Source organism: Felis catus, chromosome A2, assembly GCF_018350175.1.
Source record: "Felis catus isolate Fca126 chromosome A2, F.catus_Fca126_mat1.0, whole genome shotgun sequence".
Classification (NCBI taxonomy): domain Eukaryota; kingdom Metazoa; phylum Chordata; class Mammalia; order Carnivora; family Felidae; genus Felis; species Felis catus.
The window spans coordinates 112668446-112693406 of NC_058369.1; the positions used below are offsets into that span (position 1 = coordinate 112668446).

The window sequence follows — 24961 nt, forward strand, 5'->3', positions numbered from 1 at the left end:
TAAAAATCCTCCGTGCTCTGCCTATTCACTTCTCCTTCCTGAAAGTCTGGCAACCCCTGATCTCTCTACTGTCTCCATAATTTTACCTTTTCCAGAATGTCATCTATTTGGTATCATACAGTGTGAAGCTTTTTTTCCAGATTGGCTTCTTTCACTTAGTGATATGTATTTAAAGTTTTCCCATGTCTTTTCATGGTTTGGTAAGTCATTTCTTTTTAGCACTGAATAATGTTCCATTGTCTGGATCTACTAGTTTATTTACCCAGACACCTATTGGAGGACATCTTGGTTGCTTTCAAGTTTTGGCAATTATGAATAAAGTTGCTATAAACATTCATGTGCAGGTTTTTGTGTGGACAAAAGTTTTTAACTCTTTTGGGTAAATACCAGCGAGTGTGATCGAGTGATCATAAGTTAAGGGTATGTTTTCTTTGTACGAAACAGCCACAGTGCCTTCCAAAGTGACTGTATCATTTTGCATTCCCACCAGCAATGACTTGGGATTCCCATTGTTCCACATCCTCCAAAGCATTTGGTGTCATCAGTGTTCTGGATTTTGGCCATTTTGATAGGTGGTGGTATCTCAATCGACAATGTATGAATCAAGTTCACTTAAATATCAGAATAGCATATCCCTCAGAATGTTGTTCTTTTTTTCCATATTAAAGGTATGTCATCTTTTAGCTCATTCAGTAAAAACTGATTTGTAGATTGTAATGTCCTTCTCAGTATATGTAAGTAAATGTAGTCTATAAGGGGGAGTAATCTAAAAGGGGGGGATGTGTCCTGGATGCTCTTGCCTCAAGAGTCTGTTTGGAGTCCTTGCTGGATAGCCAGGCTCCAGGAACGCTGAAGCTTCCAGCGCAGCTGCTGGGATTTACCTGACTTGATCTGACTCTTCAAGCTTCATGGAAAAGTTGTCTTGTTGTGCTCACCCAGCTGGCATAGTTGTTTCAAAATAAGAAAAAATTCTCAAAAAATTAAAACCCAGCTCTATGCCCAAATAGGAAGTGGGGAACATAGCTTCTGCCTCCTACCAAGTTATCATCTAATCAGAGAGATAACCTTTCCTTAGCTAAAAATATCTTGAAAATGCTTTCACTCATGTGAGAGAAAGACACAGGACATTTTATATGTGCTTATCACTAGAATATTTTCATTTAAGTCAATAAAAATGGATTCTCTTTCTTTATGGTAAATAGAGAAAATATTTACCTAATCTAGGCCTACCAGTGTACATTTGTTTTAATATTAATAAAAACAATATTTGCATAGTAAGTATTTACTTTGTACTAAGTGTTGTTATTCTATATTTGATGTCTATAGTTCTTACTGTATAGAAAATTACAAAGGAAATAATGAAGCTCTTAGGTACTTCTAGCTTGCATTACCAGGCTCTCATTACCAGCAACCCCACAACATCCACCTCCTTAATGTTTGTCACCAAACATTATTTATCATAGGTTACTAAGTCTATAACTGAGGCTGATAAATACTTATTATTATATCCTCCTCCTTTATTCTGATTTGGCCCCATTTCCTGTCTTCAAAGTTTATCCGTTCTCTGCCTCAAGTTCTTATAGCCCTGCCTACTCAATGGCTAGCTATCTAATTTGCTCAATTTATTTGCTCAAAGACCATGTTAAAATGCAATCCAATAGGAGAAACATCAATATATTTTAAAGGTTCTCAAGGCCTTTAAGGAGAGATGTAGGTTTAGTTCAGATAATATTGATGATTATAGCTACAGTGACTTCAATTAGTGAGTCCTCTAGGAGACTGCCTCAATGAATCCATGTATATAGATTTACGTGTGATTTCCTTGGTCTGCAATTTTTCACTATTTAATTAGACAAATAGAAATCTTACCTCAACAGCAATACCTCCAGCTTTTCCTCGATGAGGAATTTCATATGCCTCCATCTGTTGCTTTGTGAGTCGCACTAACTTTTCAGCTAGTTCCCTCCAGCCTTTTCCAAGTTTGACAGCTGATGTCAGAATAGCAGCCTCTTGGATGAGCTGTGCTACTAACCCTTGGCAATCCATCTTCAGCAGAGCCTGCAGCAACAATTACATACCATAGTTAAAATCAACTAATTTTGGCTTCCTCCTATAAGTTAATTTTTCATTATACATTCTAGAAACTGGTATCCTCTTTCTCACCACATGTATACTTGAGGTTTCTAAAATTCAAAACGCTGATTTACTTTTAAGCAAATCCAACCAGCAAAGTACAGAGGATATGACTAGACCAAAATTAGGGGAGAATTAAGCCCAACTCAATGACTAATTATAAGGCCTTGGGTAAACCACTCAACTAATATGTTTCTTTAATATCCTAATTGGAAAAAGAGGAAGTTCAACTAGACACTTCCAAAGATACCCTGAGGTTCTAGCAGTCTATAATTTTTCAACCCAGGAATGATTATTCACTCTACAAAAAATAATTCCTTTCCTTATCAGAGAATTGGCTACAGGATTTTTCTAAAAAAATAAGCATACTAGTGCTGGTAAATATTATTCTATTTTTCTTCAAAATGTGACTTAAAACTTCCCAGAATGATGCCTCTTGCATAAAATAAGATACTCCTACAACTTTGAACAAAGCTATTTATATTTATGACTTAAAAAAAAATAACTCTCTGCCTTCACCCCCATTGTAATTGTGTTAAATATAAACCATTTAGTATTAAAAACAGTCTTCAACAATGCAAAATGGAAAACATCAGTTTTCCCTTTCCTTCCTCCCTCCCTTCCTCCCTTCCTTCCATCTTCCCTCCCTCCCTCTCTCTCTCTTTTTCTTTCTTTCTTTCTTTCTTTCTTCCCTTCCTTCCTTCCTTCCTTCCTTCCTTCCTTCCTTCCTTCCTTCTTTCATTTTAATTCGGTGTCTGAGCTTTGTCAATGACCATGCATATTTCAAACAAATCTATGAGTTCCCCTTTGGCTTGAATATGTTTTTTAAAATAGGATTAAATCTATCTATCTATCTATCTCTTCTCTTTTCAAATAAGCAAATAAAGATAGTAGTGCCTCATCATTTAACAGCATTTCAAAGTTTTATCTATCACTATGAAACAATAAGTAAAAATGAATGGCCAGGTAAGGCAACTAGTAAAGTCCATGGAGTGTTCATTCCTATGGAAGCATCAGAAAGACCACCCATGGTTTTTATACATTGACTGTATTCATCCTTACATTTATGGTGAGGAGCTAGGACCTCAGGGAAAAGCAGTACTGAGCTAGCAGGCCCCTGAAGATGATTTTAGTAAGTTGTGGAATGGTTTTAGCAATGCTTATTCCAGGTTCTTGCTTTAAGGAAAAGAAATTTACACCTGGAGTTACATAATCTGAGTTTAAAATCCAATTCCACAAAGTATAGGCCTTTAGATAGATAACAAAATATCTCTGTTTAGTGATTTTTAAAATGGATACAGTGGTGATATCACCTTCTGTAGCTGCCCATAATCTTTATGAAAATCGAATCAGATACTCAGGTACTTTAGGAATTGTCAAGTACATAAAGACAACCAGTCTCAATGTCTAAGATATGACTAAGGGTTTTAGAACCCACAATCTTTGTTATTTCCCATCAAGCTACTCCAAATTAATATACAATCCAAGAGAAACATGTACTTGTTATGCAAATAAGGTTTCAAGATATGGCCTCTATACTCCTTCCATACAGAAATCCTGAAGCCTCTGCTCAGGCACAGCATGAATTTTTAGGAACTACTCCCTTGAATGAGTTCTTCATCAGCACTGTTTAGGTAGTCACCAAAGCCACTAAATTCATTAGCATACACCAATATAGTGTAGACATGATGAGGCTTAAACTTCCAGACCACCTGACCAAAATAACTCTTTTTTTTTCCATTAAGAGAAACAAAAACAGCAATTTTCAATTCAAGATTTTATGGGTCCACGGTGAACGTGAACTAAGGCAGAGGTAATGAAAGGTAATGAATCACTGCAAAATGCACATGCAGCTTCAACCAGGTAGATCAGCCAATGACTCTAAATGGCTAGATTGAGAATGTGGCACACCATCATAAAACTATCCACTTAATGACTGGATATTGGAGCTTTCAAAATTTAACCTTCTCAGTATCACTGTTGAATCAAAAAAATTATAAAGAAAAGAAAATGTTTTATATATACTATTTCTTTATTGTTAATGTCACAGAATAAATTCCTCTCTAAAAATCTCTCTCCTCCATGTGCACCTTGATTAAAGCTTTTGTCCTCTCTATCAACCTGCCTGTATAATCTTACTCATCTCTCCTAAGGACCAGTTATAATGGTATTTACTACACAGACCAATATACATATTCACACAAACTTTTAACACACACACACACACACACACACACACACACACACACATTTATAACTGTTTTAGGAAAGTATAGTGGTTTCAAATGTGCTTTGGAGCCAGAAAGGTCTCAAGTGCCCTCTTGATACTAACCAACTGTGGGGTCTTGGGCAAGTCTGCCAGCCTCCCAAAACTCAGTTTCCTCTGTTGGTACAATGAAGATATGAAGTATACTTACTCCATAGAGTTTATGGCTGAGATAGTGTGTATAGGGAGTTCAGCATAGGGCCAAACACATAGATAACCCTACAGGAGTGTTAGCTATCATTATTATTATTTATAAATTCATATTTTAGCTAATTTTAGGAATATATTCTTGATTTCTCTTTTTATTCTTATAAAATACTGAATCTCTATTTTAAAGGCAAGACAGTTTATCTACTTTGTATCTCTCCATTGAGCCTGTATTACTCCATTGAGTAAATACTATGTTGAAAAAAAAAAGAAAACAAAACAACGATCCTGAGAGTTCTATTAAAACATGAGGATTAGAGAATTAGCAATATCATTTTTTGGCTTATGATGCATTGCATACGAAAAATGTCAAATTGATAATATGAAGGACATTGATGATATGGGTCTTTTAAAATTCTGATGATATGTTTTAAAAGCAATGCTGAAAATTAAAAAAAAACACTAAATAGTGGACAGATAGCAATGGACAAGTTAATCAATCTTGTTTCAGTTTGTTTTTATTTACTTTCATCTTATTGAAGCTTCTCTGATATTTTAAGAGCTATTCAACTACTTGAGAGAGGAGAAGAGATCTCTTAACTGTTACACTCTAACACAAACAGAATCTTTAATCTTCCTTTGAAAGATGATCCTCTGGAGCCTAGTTTCTGGGAAAATCACTCTTGAATTTTAAAACTTAGAAATCAATTATATTATCTTGTAAGAAAATCTCTATATTTGCTATAACGTGACTTCAGTTTATTTGAGACTGCTGAGAGTTTTGTTAAGTTCTCTCATATGTTTGGTTGTAAATATTGCTAAGTTAATAAAGTTCTCTATGGTAAATATATTACTGTGATCAAGGAATACTCACCACAATAAGTTCATAAAGAAACTTCCTGGCGTGTCTAGCTGCATGGCAATCTTCCTTTAACTTCTTTACAACATAGGAAACCTTTTCCGATTCTTTGTCTGCTTGTATTTGATCAAAATCTTCTAGTGCCAGATGTGAGTAACCCAAGACATCGGCTAAAGCTTTCCAATCGTAAACTTTTTCTGACACCAAGGTCAATACAACTGAGTAGATGTACGTCAGTTTTTTAAAGGGTAGGGTAATTTGTTCAAGAAGATTTCTGGTTGTGAAGACATTATCTGACATAGATATTACTTGTTCCTTGGCAATCACCTTGATATTTTTGCAATGTATAAGTCCAACCTTACCTCTCAAGATTCCCACATACCATTCTTTCACTTTGGACTGCCCAATAGCTTTTACCTTACCCTCTCCAAGAAGAGCTACTGTGTCCCCTTTGAAATATTCAAGTAAGTAATCAATCTTTTTTTGTCTTAGCACTGTCTTCAAGGTTACCCCATAGTTGGTGAAGTTCATTTTTTTGTCCTGAAATGTGGGATATTTAACACACACAGATGGTAACAATGGAGCAGACCTGATTTTCTTCTCTTCCTGCAAATTACCTGGCAGATTTGAGAGCCTTTTTAGGCTAGGAGCTGGATCAGGTGTAGTGATAAAGAACTGTGTAAGTGCTCTACCATTGGGAGGCTCCACCTGAACACGGAAAACAAACAAGTGCATTTCTCTGGAGTCAATTAAGGAAAATAAAAATTGTTGATTAACTACTTCACCTGCTTGCAACTGCTTTTGTTTAATTTCTTTCCTTTCTCCTTCTGCCTTCACTTCAAAATCAGGATCACATGAAAAAACAGAAACATTTAAATCTTGTGGCTTGTCAAGGAAGAATGAATGCTTCCCCCAAAGCTGAAACACAACCGGAGATGTGTTTTTACCACCCTTCTTAATATCAGAGATTGTAAGCTTTCCTGGCATATAACTGTGTCCACAAACTATAAAAATAGCAGTGAAACTGGGATGAATATATCTGGGCCCATAAATTCCAACTGACATGGTTTTGTGGATACAATCCCAAATGGTGGCAGTTGGTGACTGAGTAGCTTTAATTTGTGCAGCAACCACTAGATACATCACCTGGCTCAAGTCTATTAGCTTGACTTGAATAATGTCTTCATAAATATAGCAGTTGTTTAACACTTTGAAAGGGCCTTCTTTACGCAAGCTGTGTAAACATACCATTTCTGTCATGACTTGGCTGAAAGGATCCTTTCTCACTTCAGCCCCTATTTTCATCTCCAGCAAAATGGCTTCCATTGTGTTAAGGTTGCCTAACATGATTTCCAACAGTGGGCTTACGGTGCATGAAAGATCATGGTTAAGCGTTTGTGGAGGTTCAAGAAAAGCCCTTAGAGATACCTCTTGGAATTCTCCCACAGCTACATGGCCTTGGGGTACATGAACAGTGATATCTGATTCAGGTAATTGTACTGATCCTCCTTGGTGGCTTAATTTACAAACTGTCACAGTCTCTGCAACTTGTGTTTGGGCCCATCCAGGACTCTGATTAATTATATTCAAATCCAGGCAGGAACGGGCCAGCTGGCGCTGACTTAACCAAGCCATTTTATAAGCCTCTCTGTCATTCTGAAGCCATTCTAAGTCTTGTTCTAGTATCTGGTCAGAGTTATGTATATTCTGATGGGCATGTGCTGTGTCATCTAAAACGTCCAAAAGTTCGGAAACACTTTTAGATCTTCCAGCTTTCCGTGGGGAAGACTGCCTAAGCAACTGATGCACATCCAGTTCATCGCCAGAGGAATCAAAAGAATTTCCGATTTCTATTTCTCTAAAAAAGAGAAAAGGATCTTCCTTCAAGATGGAAATATTGTCTCTCTTCTGGTTATTTCTTAGCTGAGTTATGTCATCCAAAAATGGGTTAGAAGCAGACAATTCATTCCAGAATGGATTTGTAATTTTGGAAGCACTATTGCCATGACAGGTGAAAGCATCTGGCCAATTGAGAAGAAATCCTGGGTCTGGACATTCTTGTTATTTAGACAAAAACAAAGCAAAACAAAGATGAAGTGGCGTTCTGAGACACAACCAAGAGTAATTTTCACTATTGCTTAACAATTCAAGACTCTTTAGTTTGCTTTTCGATCTCCAGTGTAACAGCTACTACAAAATTAATGTTAAATTTGCTCAAATTTTGATGTTACAGGAAAAGAGAAACTGTCCTGCCAGTTTATTTTTTACCATGTTTAATGTTATTTTACCTTAAGTCACTATAATTTACAAATAAGTGCTCAAAAATTTATACAGTAATCAGTTGAACACATTTCCTTGAAAATTACCCAGACTACCTACACTTATGCATTATTGTTTTATGTTTTATTTTCACAAAATAAAACCCCTGAACAAACAGAATAATTCAGTCAACTACCCAGATTTTTCTAAACACTGAATATTTGGTCTCAATATACCTAGATTATTCATTTGATGTTTTTTCTTTTCTGATAATATTCCATATGTAAAAATATCAAGTGTATCTGTTAACGGCTAAAGCAATTTTGTATTTAAAATTTAAAAAACAATATGCCAAATTAAATAGTAATGCATGTCTTAGGTTATTTCCTGATAACTGCACTGATGAATTTTAATAATGTTCAAGTTTTTTTCCAGAAAAATAAACATTTCATGACAATAAATATTGAAAAATTGGTCACCATTAGATTTACTATTTGAAAGGATTCGTTGAACTTTTCCAAGTTTAAAATGACTAAGAACAGGCTTACCACTATGAAATGAAAACATGTTATTTCTTTGGAAAGTAGTTTAAGAATCACCACCACATTAAAATATTTACACATGAACCGTAAGGAATTTCTATATATCTCACAAATATTAAAGTCATTTTTTAATGATTAGAGTAACTCATACTTGGTCATTTCCCAATAAATACTGGTAACGATTCTGTGGACTTGGTGAAACTAGTACTGCTTTCAAGAAAATGAAAGCCAAATGGCCAGCCAAAATTGGCAAATGAGTTCAAGTAAACAGTCAGACTTTTTTGTTTAATATGTATACAGCTATATCTTGATTGAAATGAGTTTTCAGTATCACATATTAAAAATTAGAAGATGCACTTGAACAATAAAAATTGCATTTCTCTTATTTCCTTGTTGCTTCAACCTTGTTTCATCTCTCTTAAAACTTACTCTTCCTCTGAAGATCAATTCAACTCTTTTATTCTCCATAAAGATTTTCTAGCACACTCCAATCTCTAGAGATCTCTTTAGCCTCCAAATTCATTATATGTACCAGAAATATCATTCACTTAATAATAAAGTTTTGCCTTCTCATAAGATTTACATAATCTGTTGCCTGGGCTATTTCGTTTTGCTCATCTTTTTAATGATAGTGTATTTCTATAATAATTTTATAATTCTTTTAATCTTTTGTAGCTCTTCTCAGAGGTATCCCTCCAATAGTTATTGGCAATGGGTAAAATACTTAAGTACCTGTAATATGGAAATTTCTTGAGGATTTTTGATCTTCCATGTCACATAAATTTCCCTCAGACTTACTTCGTGAAATCCTTCCTGACCAAAAATGGGCTCTTTCATTGGTTAACATTTTCCCACCTAGACAATAAACAAACAAACAAACAAACAAACAAATAAATATTTTACAAGTATACATGTACAAGGTGGCCAAGAAACTAAATTTAAAGTATTCACATACCCTTAAATAGAAACTTTCATATAACAATACTCTACATAGGTCCTCTATTTCTGGTAGGATGCTAGATTAGATATCCTGAAATATATATTAGTACTTCTCTGAAAAATGCTCAGATTCTAAACTAAAATGTATTACTGATCCCATAAAAAAAAGTAATTAATGAAAATCCCAAGGACAAGAGAAAAGGAATAGTAAGTTGAAACTTCAATAAATCGGAAATCCCTGTTTGGTGATTGGAGGACAAACATTCACAAAACTGGAAAATCTCCCCTAAGTTCTATACATTCAGTGCAGTTCCAAGGGAAATCACAAGATGTTATGTATGTGTATGTGTTTGTAACTTCTTAAGCTTTTTAAAAATTTCTACAGAAAAGCAAAGGGCTAATATTCAAGACAATCCAGAAAAATAACAGAATGGAAATGAAGTGTGCCACCGGATATTAGCACTTATTATCAATATGTGCTAAGTGAGACAATGTGAAATTGGAAGAGAAATAAACTAAGGACATACAATAACCCTAGAACAGACCCATCCCCACACAAAAACTTGCTATATGACAGAAGTGGCCACTCAGAGCAGTGTAGAAATGGTGGGTTATTCAATAAATGGTAAAGATACAATTTGTTTTCATGCTTAAACAAAATTACATTGATTATACAAAAATCATTTCTAAGACATTTGAAGACTGAAAAGCAAAACTTGAAAACTTGAAAATAGAGTCTAAGGAATTATCTTTACATTTTCTGAGAAGTAGATAATTTCTAGGCAAAGAACAAACACACAAAATGCAAACCATATTTAAAAAGAATAAGAAGGGCACTTGGGTGGCTCAATCAGTTAAGCAACCAACTCTTGGTTTTCGGCTCAGGTCATGATCCCAGGGTTGTGAGATTAAGCTCTGCTTTGGGATCTGTGCTAGGTGTAGAGCCTGTGTAAGATTCTCTCTCTCTCTCTCTCTCTCTCTCTCTCTCTCTCTCTCTCTCTCTCTTTCTCTGCCCCACCTGCTTGTGCATGACACACACACTCGTTCTTTCTCTCTCTCTCAAAAAAAAAATTTTAAAAGAATGAAAAGTCCTATAGATCAAAAAACATCATTTACAAAACATAACAATATAAGCCAAAAAGTGGGAGAAGATATTTCCATTACATATGACTGAAAAAAAGCAAAAAAGGATTGGATTGTAAAAGACTCCTACAAATTAATAAGCAAAATAAAAACAAAATTATAGACAATTTTGAAAAGACCTGAACAAGCATTTCTTTAAAAGGTAAACACAAATGATCTCCAAATATATTAAAATATGCTCAATCTATTGGAAGCCAGAGGAATTCTAAGTGAGACCACTTAAGGTACAATTATACCTATCAAATTTGCCAAAATTTAAAAACCTGCAACACAAATTATTGGCAACGAGGTGGAGAAAATGGGAACTCATGTACACTGTTAGTGGAAGTGTCAATTGGTATAATCACTTAAAAATCAATCTGGCATTATCTAGGAAAGATGCTTACAGCCTAGTACCCAGCAATTCCTATCTCAGTTGTTTTGTTCTAGCACATTTGTTGTATGTAGTAAAACCTTGAATATGTACATCAGAACAGATATACATGAATGTTCATTATATTAACAAAAAACTGGAATCATCCCAATTATCCTTTGCCATATGAATAGATAAATAAATATGGTGTTTTAATTCAATGAAGTACCGTGCAACTATGAAAACAGGAGAATTGCAATTAAAAGCATCGGTATATACTAACTGGAAGCATCCCATTGCTGTGACTCACCCTTCTTCACATACATGTTATCTCTTTGTCCCATGACAACACTGAAAAATAAATATCTTCAGTAAGATTTTAGAGTACAAAAATGAATCTCAGCAACGGAACATAACTGGCCTATGAGGTCAAACAGCTGATGAGTAACTGACCCTGACATAATTCTTCATTCACATTACTGCTACTCCATAAATTCCGTGACCCAGGATGCATACGCCCCTTCTCAGACTCGAGGTTCCCAATACTACATTCTCAGACTATCCCACCTTCTAATTCAAACTGCTAGTCATGCTAAACTTTTACTTCTTGTTCTCCTTTAGGCATTAACCACATCTCCTTCACCTTTAACTATGTTTGTCATACTCTTCTTTCAAGTTCCTGACATTTTATTTCAAAGAAATTCGTTCTATTTTTGAAAGGAATCAAAAGCCGTTTCTGGTATCAAGAAAATGAACAAAATTAAATGAAGAAAGAAGAGGAAAGGGCAGGGAAAGGAAAGAAAAGAAGGGGGAAAACATGTTTTCCAAACATAGTGGATAAACAAATGCAAAAATTATCTCATAATGTGGCATACTTAAAAAATTCAAATGGTGAAATAACAATTTTTTCCCCTGATAGGCAAAACTGCATGGAAAGTTGGGGTGAAAAGCCAAACTGTGCAATATGCAATTTAAACTGAAGCCTCAAGTTTCCTGGCAGATCTTCAAAATTCTCTGGTTGATTTTACCAAATACAGTGTCAAAAACTAAAGTCCTTGGCACACCATAGGTAGCCAAAACTTTAGAATAGAAAACGAAGTACACATCCTTGAGCAACATTGAGCAAATCAAATTAAAATGAGAAAAAAAATCCTTACATGAACAAGTATTTTTTAAAAAGATAAAGTACATTTTAAATGGAAAATCAATGTAGACAGAAAGCTCCCTAGACCCCTTAATTTCTTGTAGAGGAAAGAGCAGAAAGGAACAATTTATATCCAGGATTCCTTCAAAGCTAACAACCCCTAGTGTAGAAAATAGTTAATAACCTAGAATAATGCAGTTAAAAGTCCTCAACAACCTAAGAATCAGAATGGTGACTTATGCACCTATGGTCCTGGAGGATCATAACATTTCAGAAACAAAGGCACAAGGTGGTCATTAGCTGGAATTCTTTGTGAGGTAGCCCTCTTCTCCAAATGCTCAAGTAAATCTTTGCTGTCCTTTAAACCAGTGGTTCTATACCTCAGTGGTACCAGAATCACCTGGAAGGTTTGATCAAACACAGTTTGCTGGACCTACCCTATATTTCTGATCCAGAAGGGCTGGGGAGGCACCTGAGAATTTGCATTTCTAACAAAGTGGCCAAGTGATGTGATGCTGTGGCTCTGGGTTGGGGAGAGAGGGGCACATTTTGAGAACTACATTCTAAAAACCACCATGCTAAATTCTTTCCAAATAGATTTCTCCTTATTCTCTGCCTGTTCCCACTATCCTCCAACAAATCTTCCTTCTCTCAATCTTTTTGTTTACACACACACACACACACACACACACACACACACACACACACACACACCACGTCTTACAGGGCTTCACCCTATGAGTTTGTTCTATGAATACAGGGAGGAGAGGTGGTGTACGGGAAAAGCCTTTGACTAAAATGACCATGATGGTGACCTGTTGAGGTCAGTGCTTGTTTACACAGGTGCAAATAGCACTTGCCATATTTATCATTCCCCTGTGTTTTCTTACAATTAAATGTCATACTCAATGGCAATTGCTTTCTTAAAAGGGGATTTTTTAAAAAAAAATTTTGTCTAAAGAAGCATGAGTCAATCTTGGCTAGAATGAGTAAGTGGGAAAAGAGCAGTCTACTACTCACTTAATTGGGGACATATTCTTGTCAAACATGCCTTTTACAACACACTTATTTTGATTTACATGATGCATTATTCTTTTCTTAAAGAGCCAATGCACAAAGTTTTGCTTTACATTTATTTTACTATTTAAACTAGGCCTTAAGCACCTGGGAATATTTGCCAACTGTACAACTTAGCAAAAGATCCCAGAAAATTTTGGGGGGCAGAGAGGAACATTTGCAAAAGAGTAGCCAGGGAAGCAATATCATTTAAAGGAATTATTCCTTCATTTTTCAATGTTTATTTATTTTTGAGAGATAGAGTGTGTGCACGTGCAGGGGAGGGGCAGAGGGAGAGGGTGAGAGAGAATCTCAGGCTGTCTCTGCACTGTCAGTGTAGAGCTTGATGTAGGGCTCAATTCCACGAACTGTGAGATCATGACCTGAGCTGAAATCAACAGTCGGATGCTTAACTGACTGAGCCATCCAAGTGCCCCTAAAAGAGAAATTTCTTTAAAATGTGTTTCTTTGTTGGGTTAAACAGGTGATGGGGATTTAGGAGTGCCCTTGTCATGATGAGCACAGGCAAGAATTGTTTAAATACTTTACTGTACACCTGAAACTAATATAACACTGTAAAAATATGAAGTTATGCTCATACCAAAGAAAGTAAAATATAACATGTTCCTGTGAAGTGCTTATAGTAGCTATTATATAGTGAAAATTGCTACTTGTAGCCACTTAGTAGGTTCAAAGTATTTTCTAACTATTCCTTGAACACCTCAGATCTCCTTTACATGTTTCCATGTTTTGTTCTGTATTTAACTCTTGGACTATGTGGTATTAAAAATATTTTCATGCGGCGCCTGGGTGGCTTAGTTGGTTGAGCATCCAACTTTGGCTCAGGTCATGATCTCATAGTTCATGAGTTTGAGCCCCATGTCAGGCTCTGTGCTGACAGCTCAGAACCTGGAGCCTGCTTTGGATTCTGTGTCCCCTCTCTCTCTGTCCTCCAAGCTCACACACATTCTCTCTCTCAAAAATAAATGAACATAAAAAATTAAAAAAAAATAAAGGTAGGGAAATAGAGGCTCACAGAGTTTATTTGCCTAATTTTGGTAGGTACTAAGCACCAGGGCTAATGGTTGAACACAGGGATATCAGACTCTGGAGAACAAGCTTTGGAACTCTACTCTGTGATTCCTACCCATTGGTCAGACCTTCCCTTCCAGTGGAAGTGAGACCTGAGACTATACCCTGGGTTTGTTGCTGGAGAGTAGCATCAAGCCTTTATTTTAATCCCTGAGACCTTCACCAAGTTCACAGCAGGACCCACATCATGAGTATGTGACCTGTGTGGCCACACAGAGCCCCACCCTCAGGAGGTCTTCATGCTTAACAGAACCTCTGCTATTTAAATCTTAAAATATATAATATGTTTTGAGCAAGAGGCTTCCTATTTTTATTCTGGACTGGGCACTGCAATTACGTAGCCAGTCCTGGTTCATAGAGTTGGCAACCCTTAGCCTTCAGACCCAAAGAAATAACTGTATTTGTAAGTTACCATGAAGAAAGGAAAAGTACTATTTTAGATAAAGGATGTTCATTTTACAGATGATAAATATGAGCAGCAAGAGATTAAAATGAGCTGCTCAAAGTAGTAGGTTCATCACTGGCCAGTTCAGGACTCAAATTGTCATCTCCTAAGTTGAACTCTATAGGGAAAAAAAGGAGGGTATAAAAATAGTTCTACCTATTTTGATGGATGCTATGACTTAAAAATGAGATCCTTTTAAGTTTTGGTGCTATGTAATGTCAAAAGTAATAGTAGTATAGATTTTAAGACCTCAAAGCAAAAAATGATAAACATTTTAACTCAATGAGAGTGAAATAAAGTGGCCCTAACCTCATGCTCCTCCTGTATCATACCTCCTACGAAACAGAGTCTTTGAATATGACTTTTAGGCCAAGGCAAGAGAGAACCAAATCCATAGGTAGGGTCAGCCCTCTATATCCTGACTTTACTTCAGTCTCACAGCATCTCTTCTTCCACCACACAGAGCACAACCAACATCCAAAAACACAGGTAAGGGATCTTTTGAAAGTTCAGGGGATACTCCATGGATATCGAAGTGCTTAAGGGAGTATTACAGGCTTCTGATAAATATTCATTGTAAATCAGGAATCTTTTAATAATGACCTAAGCATATAATTGATGATCAGTAGATATATTTTTAACTTGAATATTCGTTTTCATTATATTTATTTTAAGGATGAACACACACACAACCACACACACATATACCTTCCTTTGGTTTAAAAACAATTTGAAAATGCTTACAAATACTCAAAAAACATGGTGTGTTTAAACAACAAGCAAGTGTATATTATTCTTCAGTGAGAAAGTAAAAAAAAAGTGATTTGGGTGACAGTTGCAGAGAGTTAGTAGGAAACCCAAAATAAATAACTATGAACATCATGCTTTAAGTTCCATTTATTGCTAGCATAAGCCACAAATTTGGTTCTCACTTTCTCAAAGAGATCACAGCAGGGAATACATTGTTAGTTACAAGCCTCACAGTGACCATACCATACAAATAAACCACTTGGCAGAAGCACCAGCCTCACCAGGACTGCTGGGAACAGTATCCTCACCCCGTCTTTTATCCTGTATTCAGCACTGGGGTCTCTTTCATGGAACTCTTTCTTAATGTGTCCTGATGGCATTTTGCCCAAGGTCAATGGGGTCAAATCAGATGGAAAGTAGCAGATCCTTTAGCAGTAGCTAAGCAGCTATCTGACGCCTTAACCAGATACAAAAATACATGTTAGGTTACAAAAAGACAGGATAGATCATCTGATCTGGTAAAACCCACCATATTTAGTTCTTTCAACTGAGTTTCTGTTTCTAGTTCTTAATCCACATGGAGTTAGAGGTTCTAGCTCTTGATGAGGACTGAGAGCAGCACTTTCTCTTGAAGACCCAAACAATCAACTCAGTTAAAAATGAGAGTTACATTCTTCTGAAATTTGAGACAAATAGCTCAAATGTAGGCCTGAACAGATCATTCTACCTCTGTATCTGGTGGCTGTGACATGGGCTGAAATGTTCCCCAGAATACAATTGTGTTATTGCTCTCCCACAAAAGTGTATGGGTACTTTCTAAGTCACAGAGCAAGGCTTTAGTATTTTCATTGTGGAAACACTTAATAAATTTGTTATCAAATTCCCCCTGTTGTCATATAATAGTCTCAGTGATGTGCCTCTCAAGTTTAAGTTTAAACGATGTATGCTCCTAGCAAACCTTCAAAGATAAACTAGCTGTAAAACCTGTCCCTAGTAACAGAACAAGTTCAATTGTTGAGCAAGTTCTTGGATACAAGAACTGTGTAACAGTGACCCTAAGACTCTTTTTCTTGCATCCATCAGTGCAAGAAAAGCTTCCTAGCTTGTATTTTTCAAAAGATACAGAGATCAACTAGTGGTTCAAAAGGGGTGGAACCACAGTCAGATTTTAAAGGTAGCTAATGAAGCTGAACCTGTAATACCCTTGTTTGCAAAGCCCTTTGCAAGGCCCTGGGCATAATTCCGTCTTTTTTTTTTTTTTTGTAAGCTTCATATCCTACAAAACTCCATCATTTAATAGAATATTTGACATTGTGAGATCTCACTGTTTTTCACCTATCAACAGTATTTGTTTTTCTGTTTCTTATATATAAATGCATTTTGGCAAAGTGCAGAGAACACAGGCTTTGTAATTAGAATTCTCTTGTTTTAGACCCTGGGTATAAACTTGAGAAAGTTACAGAACATTTCTGTGGGGTTATTTATCATCTGTAAAAAAGAACAATAGCAAGAATTACATTACTATGTATTACTTCTATTATTCTATAATGAGCCCACAATCTTCATAGGGCAGCTTTAATAGTCAAATGGAATACCGTATAAAAAGTGGCACAACCAGCTGATTCCTTTTTCTTTCTTTTCCTCTAATTTCTCCCTTCTATTATTCCTGAGCATGTAGAAACAAGTTCTCCCACTGGACCCACTTGGGAAGCTTGGGTTCCTCTCCCTCAGATGGCTTGAGACACTGACCTCACTCCCTAGAAGAAAAAAAAAAGACTACTGACCAGTTGTATCTTGGGGCTCAATCGTCTCTTCTTCACTCTCCATAGAGGATTTTAACAGCTATTTTCTTTCTTTCTTTTTTAATAATTTTTTAAAATATTTATTTATATTTGAGAGATAGAGGAGAGAGACAGTGCATGAGCAGGGGAGAGGCAGAGGGGAGGGAGACAGAATCTGAAGCAGGCTCCAGGCTCTGAGCTGTCAGCACAAGAGCCCAACACGGGGCTCGAACCTACAAGTCATGAGACCTGAGCCAAAGTCGGACACTTAACCACTGAGTCATCCAGGCACCCCTATATTCATTGCTCCTGCCAGAGGGTATGGTGGAAACAATACAGATTTCTAAATTAGAAGATGGGTTCAAAACAAAGCTTACAAATGAATACAGTGGTCTAGGCATCACTTTTTCTCATTGATAGAGTGCAAAAATATAGCTTTTAAGTAGTTGTCATAATGGCATGTGAATTACATCTCTATAAAGCTTTATTTTTTAAAGCTGTTGTACAAATCAAATACCACAAATCTCCAATTAAAACTAATCACTGTTTAACATGATAGTTCTTGTTTGTTTTATTTTCTCACATCTGTGTCATTTCTCTTGGTTTTATGAAGTAAGAGTGGCTACTGACAAAGATACTTAAGGAATATTGGAAAAGAGAGAACAATAAAGGGACCGTGGAAGTTTAACTGCCATGTTAGCTTAATTGATTATTCAACCTGATAATGCTCTTTTCACCTCTCTAAAGAGAATAATTGGAAAAACACTCTATTATTTTCCAACTAGAGTTTATCAATCTCTTTTCAACAAAAATCTAACGTTTTTCAGCTACCCGTTGCCCCAATGTTATTGGACAGAATTAATTATAAGATTCCCAATATTCTTTGCCAAAAGAAAAACACCCTTTGACAAACATTTTGTGTACACCCACAGTCTTCCTTGGTTTGAACTTAGAACACTGCTGTGAATCATCTACATATCATCTGACAAGTCTACCTTCTTGGCAGAAAGTAAATTTCAACGTTCAGTGGCTTTTAAATGAGAACAGAGTGTTCATGAACTAATGAGCACATGGACAAAATTTGGTAGAACTGGTAAGATTTAAAAAAGGAACACTCATTATGCAACATCATCCAATGCGTAAAGCAGGAGTTTCCCCTAAGTTCTCCATGTCTAATTCGTAATGTTTTAGGGAATTACCATGTTTTTATTTATCAATTGTGTAAACTGAGAACACCATGGAAAGTATGAAGTGTTTATCAAAGCACAAACTTGAAAAATACTAACATGTGGGCCTACTCAGAGAGACAGATGGATGGATGAATGGACAGAGATGGATGAATATATAAATATATTTATATATTACAATTATAATATATATAATATATAATTCAGCCAAACAAGAAATCTTTTTACTATTAGTAATGCTTCACTATTCACTGAATACTGGAAACTAGATTCTTTCCTTTCTGAGAGACAATTAAATATTCAAAATTTCACTTATTTGAAGATAGTATCAAGTAGCGTGGATTGTACTAGAAGTCTGAAGAAGGAAGCTAAAAAAAACCCAAAATTTCCCTGGGTAAAATGGGGTGGGGAGTTGGGACTGCAAGTGATTGCAGCCTAAAAGGGAGATGGGGAATAAGAAGATGTAACTAATGACAATATTCTCATTGAAACACTTAGGCATATCCGTTGCCAATCCTACCATCTAGTTCTCCCATATAATCTTCAGAAATGTCCATATGACCTACTGATGCAAAAATAATTATACTGAATAATAAGAGGTGTTGAGTCCTACTTAGAAGGACGAATAACGGGAAAACACAGCTTCCCAAGTAAATACGGGTTACAAGTAGGTAGACCAATCATCCATCTGGGTTTGTCCAGGGCTATCCAGTTTTGAATCTCTCAGTCCAGGGAAAACCAGGATGGTTGGTCACTGTAATTACAAATACTAGGGTATAAATACATGGTCTCAAATGGATATTGTGAAATATTCAATGTAAATCCCTTCTATCTGTACACATTTTTAAAACATTTGAAACTATCGTGAAAAAGAGAAGCAAATATCTATACAATCAAGTCGTACAGGAATGATTAATTTTAATGTTCAAACTCTATTTTTTTATTCTCTTTTCAGGTATTAAATTCTAATGAAAACAGCAACTTAAAAACAAAGAAAATCATCTAGAATGGAATGAATAGAATTATCCATTATTGTCCTTTTGATTTCCTTAAATCAGACTAAAAAATTGAACCCCCTCACTTAGCAGCCCAAAGGGACTGCAAACCTTTTTAAGAAGAAGTCCTTTCTCTCTCTTCCTCTCCATGACCCTTTCCTTTTAAAATATGAGTAATACTCAGGGTGCCTGAGTGGCTCAGTTGGTTAAGAGTCCGACTTTGGCTCAGGTCATGATTCTCATGGCTTGTGGGTTTGAGCCCTGTGTCAGGCTCTGTGCTGACAACTTACAGCCTGGAGCTGTGTCGCCCTTTCTGTGCCCTCCCCTACTTGGACTCTCTCTCTCTCTCTCTCTCTCAAAAATAAATAAACATTAATAAATAAACATAGAGGAGTAATACTCAGGTTTAGGAGTTGTGTTTCCCTCAGCTGAGACCCATCCTGCTTTGTGGGCTCCATGGGCTTCTCCTGTGCAGATGGGTAAAATGTATGGAGGCTCAGAGTTTTGTCACTAGCACCATCGGATGCCAGGTCAGGGTCCTCCCGGACTGTTGTTCTGGAGCTTTGTCCAGGTTAGTCCCCTGACCATTTACCCTAACCAAGTTAGTATAAAATGGTGGTTCCCAATGGTTCCTCTGCATCAAAATTAACTTCAGAACTTTAAAAAAAACATGTAGATGCCCAAAACCTATCCCAAGATCCTGGGGTGGAGCCCAGGTATCATTATTTTTATAAAAAGCTCTCAAGACATTCTGATGTACAACAAAGATTGAGAGCCACTAACATAATTATAAGGTAATAAAAATATTTTTTTTCATTTGGTTTGTTAGACAAACTTATTACTGGACATAATAAAATATATGGCAGCTCCAGATGCTCACCCCGACATGGCAACACTTCCAGGGGCAAAAACATGCATTAGGACATTGTACTAGACATGGGATTTCAGGGTGATACATGAAAACTGCAGGATTCTCTCTTCCCTGTGGGTGGTGTGGCCTTTCCTAGCATAGCCCAGGAATGATATCTAAGACCAGTTCTGTTCTAGATTAGGGACAAATACTCTCTCCTTCACACTGCTTTGCAACGGTTCATATCTCCTTGTGTTTTCTTAGAATTATAAGATCTAGATGGAGACACTTCTTGATATTGAGATAATGTAAATGCCTGCTTTAGCATAAGCCTTTGTTTTACCTGTAGCTTAGGAAGAAAGTTTACTTGTGCTCCAGGTGGCATTTTCTAGCTCTCTCTTTCTCCCTAGACATACCCCCCCCCACACACACACACATGCACATTCCAAAAAATATCTCTCTGATTAACATTTTCCCAGTAAAAAGGCTTCTAGTTTTTAATACATAAACTTTATAGAACATGTGAATCTCCCATTACAATATTTTGGCCAACTGTCTTTCTAAGGAATAAAAGTATTTAAAATTTTAAAAAAAATTCCCTTAAACTCAAAGGAACATATTTAGCTAAACAATATCAAGAAAACCTAAAGTTTCATTTCAAATTCAGCCAGTAGAACACTGGAAACATAAGTAGCCATTTCAAAATGAAGATAGTATAAATAAAGGACATGTGAATTTTGAAGCTACTGGCAGTAAGCAATAATGAGTTTTTGGTTTTCATACGACTGCATTAACTGTGTGGTATTTAATGTGTATGTTTGTTTTAGTATTTTTTAAAACATTTTTAGGAAAGGAGTTGAGGGTTTGGGGTGATATAATAATGTATTATCACTTTTCTCATTTAAATAGTTGGAAATACAAAAACACAAAATATCTGAAGTTAAAGAAAAAATTATTGATGTTAGGTAAAAACTCCCTGAGTCCTTTTGTGTCTATTAGGTGAAGTTTTTGAACTACATTGTTATAATTATTTTACAATTGTGTGATTTACAAGTTTCTGTAGGAGATGTGATAAAATTTCCAGCTATAATTTTGAAGGTGCTAAATTTTCTTGTAATTCACTCAGTTTTTGCTTTATAAGGTTCAGGGCTTTGTTGTTAAGACCAAGTAAGTATGCAAGGGTTATGTTTTCTTAATAGATTTTCTCTTAATATCCTCTAGTGTTTCTATTTATTCTTGTAAATGCTTTTTGACCTAAATTTATTTTATATGATATTAATATTGCCATACCAGCTTTCTTTTCATTGTTGTACTTTACAATTTTAAGACACTTTTTTTTTACACAGTTTAAAATCTCTAGGAATCAAGATGCATATGCAATTGATGTCAGATTTTAATTGGCTTTTTTTCCTATTTGTTATTACACAAAATAAGGGTGGGTCTTAAAATGGATGGTATCTTAAATTCAAAGAAATATAGCATTTTCCTGGCATATCTTTTTCTACCTCTTTATTTCAACACCTCTGGCTGATTATTAGGTATGCCACTACAAACAGAAAATAGCTGGATTTAAAAAAAATATATGTTTACTTTTAATCTGTCTTTAAGTAGTTGAATGCTACCCTTTTACAATTACTTAAAACCTCACGATTTTTACTTATTTCTACCTACCATCTTATGTTGTGTTTTACAAATTTGCTTTTATTTTTCTCCTCCTTTTGGATTGATAAAATTTTCAATATTCCCTTATGTTCCCTATTCCCCATTTCTGAACATATATTTCTCTTCATTTCCCAGTAAGACCGTAGAGGACAAATAGTATCAGTCTTCTCTAAGAAGCAGAAAAACTGAATCTGAGTCACCAAAAAATGGTTATTCGTACAGAGGCCTACAGTTTGCTACTAGAAGAACTAATAAGAGACAAAATGCTCTTTAAAATTCTACCAACATCCTTGCCACTTATTTCTTGTAAGCTTTTATAAGAATGTATTAAAACATTTATTTCTCCAAAGTATATCTCCTGGCACATTCAATAAACAAAATGAGCATTCCAATTAAACTTGAACAGAAAAAAATAAATAAAGTCAGAGAGTCATAAACTAAATGAAAATGATATGTAATCATAGAAGAGAGGCAAGAAATAAGGAAGATTCTTAAAACTGATTTAGATGTCCAAGCTGAAAATGAAATGGCACTTATAAAATATATGGAAGGGAATAGAAAGTTTCCTGTAGACAGATTTTAACCATGAATAAAAATTAAAAAGAAAATTAATTCTGCTTAATTACAAAGAGAAGAGGATGAAAATAGAGGACAGTAAGACAAATTCACTTTTAATATTTTTAAATCACTGTGAATAAAATACAGTAATAGAAAAGAAAGACACGGAAGACATGAGAAACATGACAGAAATAAGGAAAAGACTGTCTCATGTAGATTAACCTAAATTTATAGTAATTACTAATAGCTAACAATCACTGGGCATCCTGTGCCAGGCTGTGTTCTAAGTACTTTGTCATCTCTTCTAACTTGCACAGCAAGGCTGTGGGATAGGTAATACTATTGTCTCTTTTTTGCAGTTGGGGAAACTAAATACATAGCGATTAATTAACTTATCCAACATCATACTGTAGGAAATAAAGGGGACAGGAGTCAAAGCCCAAGAATCTTGTTCCAGAGTCCACACTCCCAGTGACCACAAGCAAAGTAATCTGTAGGGAATGTCCCTGAAGACCCTAATGCAGAAGGCCTTGAGTAGCTTTTCTGAGGGAACAACTACAAGAATGACTGCCATGTTGCCTGAGATCCTGTTACATCCACAGTGGGGTTCTAGTTCAGTAAAGCCTTGCTCATTGGCTTGTTGGGTTGTTTTTCTTTCTTATTCCTCATATCACCCACCTCTCCTTGCAATCTCAAAGCACATTTGATTCTTATACGCTGAAAGGAACCTGCTAACTGGATGTTAATTTTGAGTTTTGCAATATAAGGAAAATGAAGCATTTGTCAACAACATTCTAAACAGTTCTGGAAACACTCACCAGAAAAAAAATTAGTCCAAAAATAAAATATTTATTCACTGTGCTAAGTAACTAAAAATTGAAATAAATTATTGTTTTAATTAACAACATGAGAATTTATGGCTATGGTCTGAATGGAAAGTATAAAAAATGTAGAATCATATCTAAAAGTGGGTAAAATAATAAAATAAATAAACAGGAGCCAGAAATACTGAAAATGTAAGATCAGTCTGCTATACTTAAATCCAGTGGGAAAGTTATTAAAATGCGATGTGGAATCTTTGAGAAGATTCATATAAAGAAACCAAAATTTCTAAGAATCTATTTGAAGAATTTGGATGATTTTGTTTGAAAAAAGGAAGAATAAAAAAAAAAACGGGGCAGAGGGGCACCTCGGTGGCTCAGTTGGTTAGGCGTCCTACTTCAGCTCAGGTCATGATCTCACAGTTCATGGGTTTGAGCCCTGCATCAGGCTCTGTGCTGACAGCTCAGAGCCTGGAGCCTGCTTTGCATTCTGTGTCTCCCTCTCTCTCTGCTCTTCCCACATTCATGCTCTGTCACTCTCTGTCTCTCAAAAATAAATAAATGTTAAAAAAAGAGAATGAATTTATAAAGATTCCTAAAGGAATCTAATAATAATATTTTAATTATGCATAAATATATTCATCACTATACAATTTCAATGTCAAAGCAAATTAACATAAATATCCTGAATACAGAGAAAATTGAATAAATTATGAAACACCACCTCACTGGAATATTATGTAGTCATTAAAGATAATCTTGATGAAACTATGTAATAGCATAAAGGATGCTTATGAGACGGTAAGATGGAAAACTTAAAAATGTTGAACAAAATCAAATGCATAAAATTATTATTATATTATCATGTTCTACAAAATCAGAGGAAGGGAAAAAAGACTGGAACAACATAGTCAAAAGTACCATAGTACATGTGTGTAAGCAGTAAGAATCATAATACTGATTTTCATTGTCTTTTTCTCTATTTTCCAATGTTTGATGATACATATATTCTCTTATGAAAAATGTTTTACATAAAATGGATCATGGTGATTAAATCATAGTTTGTTTCTAAAGAGGGATACATGCAGAGTAAAACAGGATGAAGAAGAAATCACAATGAGAACAAAATAAATTTCTTAAAATTGTGATCAATTCTAGCATAAATTAATATTTCATCTCAATCCCTTGGTGTGCCTGGGTGGGTCAGTCAGTTAAGTGTCGGACTTCAGCTCAGGTCATGATCTCATGGTTTGTGGGTTTGAGCCCCACATCAGGCTCTATGCTGACAGCACAAAGCCTGCTTTGGAACCTCTGTTTCTGTCTCTGTCTCTGTCTCTGTCTCTCTGCCCTTTCCCTGCTCTCTCTCTCTTTCTTTCTCTCTGTCTCTCAAAAATGAATAAACATTTGAAAAAAAACCCGAAAACGTTTCCTAACCAAAAACTTACTAGTTTAGTATTTCTTGGCAATCCCTCTATTCCAATAATCCTTCCACCTTAAAGGACCAGCAACCAATCAATCTTACCACCTTTTCACTGCCCTTCACCTGCCACCCCCACAAACCTTCTCCTACTCTATTCACAGTTTAAATGACAGTCATTACAATTGCCTTCCTGCATGCTCCTTAACTCTACATCCTTGTTTTACCAATTAGTGGGACCATACCTTGGTCAAATGCAATATTTCATCTATTCATCATGATCCAGAAATCTGGTTGTAACTAAAGAACTAACCAGGTGAGCTCTTAATGTTTCCAGGATATCTTACTCAATGGCACATACACTTTCCTCTCCTTTCTTGTCAAATCTCTAACACCCTTCTCAGCTCTCATTTTTTTTTTTTTTTTGCTGATGATCTTCCTTCATATTTTATTGAGGATTTTAAAAAAAGAAGCAATCAGAGAGAAACTCTACCTGTTTCTACATATACATCTTTTGAACTACCTGTATTTGGAGCCGTATACTGGGATTTCTCCCCTATTAC

The 24961-nt window shown here is 35.6% G+C and overlaps 1 protein-coding gene across 2 annotated transcripts in view; it reads right to left on the reverse strand.

Annotated features, from left to right (window-relative positions):
- The window catches only part of MACC1 (MET transcriptional regulator MACC1), a 65007-nt gene that overhangs the window by 13117 nt on the left and 26929 nt on the right, over nt 1-24961 (reverse strand). For both annotated transcript variants that reach the window (XM_045052459.1, XM_003982833.5), the window contains 3 exons: nt 8939-9061; nt 5421-7462; nt 1870-2058 (listed from right to left, as the gene is read on the reverse strand). In XM_045052459.1, coding sequence (XP_044908394.1) covers nt 1870-2058; nt 5421-7462; nt 8939-9053 — 2346 coding nt within the window. In that variant the 5' untranslated portion in view covers nt 9054-9061. The remainder of the gene's footprint in view (nt 1-1869; nt 2059-5420; nt 7463-8938; nt 9062-24961) is intronic.